General features: G+C 36.8%; 1 protein-coding gene across 1 annotated transcript in view; it reads left to right on the top strand.

Moving 5' to 3' along the window:
• The first annotated feature begins 838 nt into the window (after positions 1-838).
• LOC149801065 (DNA mismatch repair protein Msh2-like) overlaps positions 839-6,000 on the top strand; it is a 148,851-nt gene continuing 143,689 nt past the window's right edge. The window contains exons 1-2 of the mRNA XM_089955099.1: positions 839-898; positions 988-1,037. Of these exons, the coding sequence (XP_089811225.1) occupies positions 862-898; positions 988-1,037 (87 nt within the window). The 5' untranslated portion in view covers positions 839-861. The remainder of the gene's footprint in view (positions 899-987; positions 1,038-6,000) is intronic.

The following is a 6,000-nucleotide window of genomic DNA, read 5'->3' as shown; positions in this document are numbered from 1 at the left end:
TTTGAATATTACCCTTGTTTACTTATTATAATGTAACGTTGTAAGCCTCATTTTGGCGCCCCTGTACCTTGGGACATATGTACCCCCCTGCCCCCCCCCCTCCAGCTACGCCTCTGGTCTGGCAGATGCGATGGTAGGATTTTAAACCTCACTCTTTCAATCGCAAGTCCGGCAAGCTAACCATTGAACCTCTGCTGCTCCTGCCTCAATTAGGAAAGCGCGTCTTACCTTATTTACATCCCAGCAAGGGATGATGATAAAGAGAAGCATATAAAGCAATTTTTTTTTTTTTTAAATTACGCCAAGAAAAAGTGCAGTCATCAGACTTCAAATTAGTCTGTAATTTGTATGCTGACTTTTTTCCCCTTAGTCTTATAAAACATACGTTTTATGTTTGACCACCATACAGGTAAGTGTGACTGATAACCTTACTGGAAATTGTCTGTTGGGGCATGAATGGTGAAAATCATGCAAGTTAACAGCCACTATGTGTACCGTTTATAATCAATGTACTGAACTGCAGCGTTGAGCTTGTAAAAGATCAGAAAATTAAGTTCAGCAATGAAGGATGTGGGAGGATACATATTGTTTTTCGTATTCTTTATCAAATCAAGTGATTAGTTTTAAACACGAATGTCATAAATTCTGTCCGCGATACTAAGAGCCACGCTTACGTCCTATAATTCTCTAGACTGGATAAATTAGTAACATACTGGGATATTGGAAAAATAGAACATATTCTGAGTCGACACCGTACACAATGACAGACTGGTTTGCAAACTATTTTTTTTCAATATCATTTTCTTATTTGATTTGCATATTAAAGTCTACAAATTTTCCCGCGATCTAGCATGTGTAGAAATGGCTGTCGTGCAACCTAAACAAGAGCTTCAGTTAGGTAAAGTATATTTTTAAAAAATGTGTCTTTTCTTCATGACAACTAAACAGCTCCATTCAGAACTAGTAATTATTGTAATCTATTTGCAGATAATACCCAGGAACAAGGATTTTTGGCATATTACAAGACATTACCCGAGGTAAAGTATTTCGTTGTAAGTAGAGCCTTTAAATTGGAGAGCTCACGGGCAACTTGTATTAAAAATAAATAAATGTACGGAGTTAAATACAAGTATGTACATAATCTTGATCTTCCACAAAACAGAAAAACTCGTCTAATTATGCGAGTTGAAGAAATTAATTTATAATATGTCTCCAAGATGGAACACTCGAAACACATAAGGCTAAAGTTTGTTTTAAATTTCTTTAGAGCTGTCTACCCAGTACAGATCTTCAGGGCTCGAATTCAACTTTTTTCCCTTGCATTTTTTTTACGATTGAAGAAAGAAAGCAAGATTGCAAAATCCTATTTCGACTGTTATTTTTGACAGGAGTTTTTGTTACTAACTCGGTAACTATTAAAAGTCACACCTTGATTCCCCCTGTACACACGGGTTCATTACAAAGAAAATTTGGAGTATCCGTCCTTGAATCAAGGGATGATGGTTCTAACCTATAACAATATAGCACAAGGGAAGACACCAGTCCGCACCCCTCAGTAGTTCCAGCGCTGCTAGTTTATTTTAATTGCATCTGCTAATTTCCAACTCGAGCCAGTCGTAATCAAGAATAGTTCAGTTTTCAAAATAGCTTGACACACTTCGTTCAGTTTGTGACGTAATGGAGAAAATGCAATAATTGTTTGTCGAGTTGGAGGTTTGGACAAATGCCATCTAGAAGTGCTGTTTTGCATTCAGATAGTCTTGGATTTCACCATTGACTGAAAGGTAAGATCCCAACAACCTTGAGTCTGTAGTTAACCATAAGCATGTTTCAGGAGTTAACATTGCACTGCGCAACAATGTAACCAGCAATCAGCACCATATTTACCAAAATCAGTATTTGTTTTTGCCGCCAAAATTAAAACGCATCACATTGTACATTAACGATATTTACTGTGGACTCGAGGTTGTTCGGATCTTATCTTTCGGTCAAATTTCATAGTAGTGGGTGCAGTCTGATAAATTCTCCTTCACCCACTTTGTGACTTCTGTGTGCCTATCTGTAATGATGGACTCGATGTGAATTGAGTTCTCCTGTAACATGACTTGTGCGCTTAAGGCCCTCTAACTCCATATGATAACTGATGTGGACATAATTGCTCTGTAAGTAAAACCTGACATTCTTTTTGTTAATTTAAAAGCCACTGTAAAACTTTTGGAAACTAGGGGTAATTATCTTCACCACTGACACACTGAGGCAGTTGACACTGTTTGGTAATGAACCTGCAACCATGGCATTACAAGTCCGACACTCGACCACAGCTTCCAAAATAAAACATGTTTAGGAACAATAAGTTCTTTTGAAGACTGAACAATTACACTCTTGCATGGCTACTTTATTATAACATTCACCTTCTACCTTGTTGAAATAGACTCCATATATGATAATATATTGGTATTGCTGATTACCTGCACAATTTCCATACTGACTACTTTTCCAGTATTTGCATCCACAGTAGAATAAATCCCAAACTTGGCAGTATGACCAGGTGAGTCAGCACAACCATCTCCAGCTACAACAATACTACCACCACCACAACTCACTTCCTCAAAGTAGCTTTCTTGATTTCGCTTTCAAAAATGTGTAATTGTTGGCTGGAGGTAGTACCTATGGTGCATATAGAAAGTGTTGGTATGGGCCATTTTCAGGCATTCAGAAATCCTCATGGCTTGTGAGGAAATGGCTCCAGCAAACAAAATAGCAGCTGAAAGCTGTAGGTTTCCAGCTGGAATGGATTCAACAAAGGGCTGGCTATTCCAGGATCTCTTGTGATTACAAAAGTCACTTCTGGACAATATTAATAAAACCTTCCATTCTGTGGTTAATATTTCCTTGAGCTTCATTTCCACAGTTAACACTGAAGGCTTAGGAGAGCACTCTCTGCTACTAAGAACTTCTTTTCTTGATGAGTTGACATTTGTCTGTAAGAAAAATAAATATTGTATGATACAGACTTCATGTACAGAACGGAAATATGAAAATAAAATTAAATAAATACTAACAATTCATAATTAGTCGTGTGACGTAAATGCTGAACTATGCGTCCTTTTCTCTCTAGGATTTTGAAATTGATAAAACCAGCAAAAAATAACTAGAAACTGCATCTTTGAGCTGATTGTAACTACAGATGTCATCACCATAAAGTATGATATTTACTTACTTGGGATGTGTTAGGTTTAAAAGAAAAGGAAAATGTTTCACACTAGAAGATACTGTTTTTTGGAATGTTTCATTCATTAATTAGTATCGTTACTTCAAAGCATTTTTAACAAAACTCTTTGTCTAACAGTCCCTTCTAGAAGAAAACCACATTTGTTGTAAAATGAAATTATTCAAGACTGATCTTGACACATTTCATATAAATGAACCTCAATATAGAGGTCACTTTTATAATATAGCTAGATATAGCCAATACTGAAGGTGGGTTGGTGGCTGTGTTACATAGGCATCATTGTACTTGGTGACTGTATTACATAGGCATCATTGTACTTGGTGACTGTATTACATAGGCATCAATGTACTTGCCCCTGACTGTATTACATAGGCATCATTGTACTTGCCCCTGACTGTATTACCTAAACATCATTGTACTTGCCCCTGATCCTCATTAAAGCTGCTCTGCCAAGATGAATTTCTAGAACTGGTAGCAGCATAGGTAAAGTCCATTGAATTGCTGAGGTTGACTGCTGTTTCACTGGACTCGGACGTTGAAGAAGTATTCAAGTCATCCACAGTAACTGGTGTGCCGTGATTTATCTGTGCTATTAGGGTTATCAGTTATCAGTTTGGGTACCACAGCTCCTTACTCTGGGCTTAAACAGGACCTGTAAACCTGAGAAAAATATAAAAATATTTACTTATACTAGAATTGTGTGTGTGTATATATATATTACACTGTTGGTATTGAGTAATAAAATTGTTATGCATATGTGTGGAAATTAATTAGCTATAAAAGAATACCCATTAAGTTGGATTACGGTGAGCAATGAGCTTGAAGTGACAACTCGTTGCTATAAAGTAAGGCTTTCATACAACTAAAGGTTTGATTCAGCTTTGCTGGGACCAGTCATCTCCATTACCTTTGTCAACTTTCCTTGGTCCACTGTACTGGGTCCTAGCAGATTTTCTCTTTGGTCTGGTTAACATTTGAGTCACAGGCATCGTACTTCTGGTAAATTTTTAAAAGAATCAAGTATAGCAACTGCCATGGATGACTACAACCTAATTTAAACCCAGCAGATATCCTGCACACCCACCCAACCTCCTTTCCACCACTGCTAGACTGTGACACTGGGTTTATAATGCAAAATAAGTTACTATATTTTCAAGTTTTATATTTCTATATATTTACAACATTTTACCCAAAACTGTATTTAAGGAGAGAATACCGTAATAACATAATATTCACATGACAGATTGTCAGCTTTAAGATCATTGTAGAAAAAAAAGGTACCAAATAACAGGGGTGGGATACTGATTTAATAGAAAAGCACACATTACTGAAGTATGTGACAATTTGGTCATATATTTGTATTAATCAAATTCAATATTATTTATTGTTCAAAAATTTAATACCAAATTATTTTAACAAACATCTATTTAATCCTGACTGTTGAATGCTCTGCAGTGCTTACAGTCTTGCTTAGTGAAACCTACCATATCTGGGTCAGAAAAAAACGTTCAACTTTCTGCCTCATCTTCTGCTACATTGTAAACTGAACTTGTACACATAGCTGCCAACCCTGACGAATTTGGTGTGAATTTCACGACTTTTTCAGCGATTCACGCCACAAGCCAAAAATTCGTGAATTCTCCGATCCTCATTTATTTTAAATCTTTAATAAAATAACCGATTTCCCGTTAAGCGTTAGTCGTGATATTCGCAGTTGCCGAAACAGTCCGGTACTGCTGGTCGCGATATTAGTAGATCTACAGTCGATTAGTACAGTGGAATTTTGCTCCACGCATGCGTCACCCACTGATTTGAGTTAACTGTTCAGCATCGCATGTAAGATCTTGAAAATGTCTTCACCACCAAGGAAATGTATTACTCAAAAAGTGAAGTTTAATTTGGAATATATAAAAAATTGGCCGTGCATTCTGCCATTAAACATTGATATTCATCATGCTTTTTGCACTCGGTGTGCCATTGCAGAGCCGATGTGAGGAAGCACGTCGGTTGCAAAAAACACGTAGAAGTTGGGAAAATTAAGAATTCTCAGATTTCAGCTCTGGAATATTTTAAGCCATCAGTGGAAGACCTGCAGGCTACCAATGCTGAAGCATTATTTGTGAGTTTTCTTGTTGAACACAATCTACCTTTATCAGCTGGAGACCATGCTAAACATTTGTTCTGACAAATGTTCCCGGACTCGAAAATCGCTTGCAAATTTTCCTTTGGAAGAACCAAAAGTGCTGCAGCTCCTCACAGCAACAGTGACAGCGAAAGAGTATTTTCTCTAGTGAGGAAAAATAAGACAGACTTTAGGGCCTCCTTAGCTGCAGAAAGTTTGTTAGCAATTTTAATCACCAAGATCAACCAGCAGGCAAGAAGTCTGAACTGTTTAGAAAACAAATTTACTATCAAGCAGTTGAGAAGTTCAAGTCTGCCACAGTATCATGTCTTGATAAATAAATATTTGTGTATATATGTAGTGTTTTAGTTTTATATTGTGAACTTGATGTAGTGTAGTATTGACGGTCTGAGTGGATGGAGTAATTGTCATGGTATTTTTCACTAATTCATGTCCCAATTCAAGACATTTTATCCCTATTTTCTCTAATTGTGAGCCTGGAAGGTTGGCAGCTATGTGTACATGTAGCCATAACATCCTGTAATGTCTGAAAGATAAATTTAGCTGATGTTTATACTGCCATGCATTGTACTAATGAAATGGTCTTGTGAAGCTTTACATGAAGAAACTTTATTACATATATTTA

This window comes from Sinohyriopsis cumingii, chromosome 4 (assembly GCF_028554795.1).
Source record: "Sinohyriopsis cumingii isolate HCF-2022 chromosome 4, ASM2855479v2, whole genome shotgun sequence".
Lineage (NCBI taxonomy): Eukaryota > Metazoa > Mollusca > Bivalvia > Unionida > Unionidae > Sinohyriopsis > Sinohyriopsis cumingii.
Note: the sequence above shows the minus strand (reverse complement) of the source record. Positions and strands in the feature narration are given on the sequence as shown.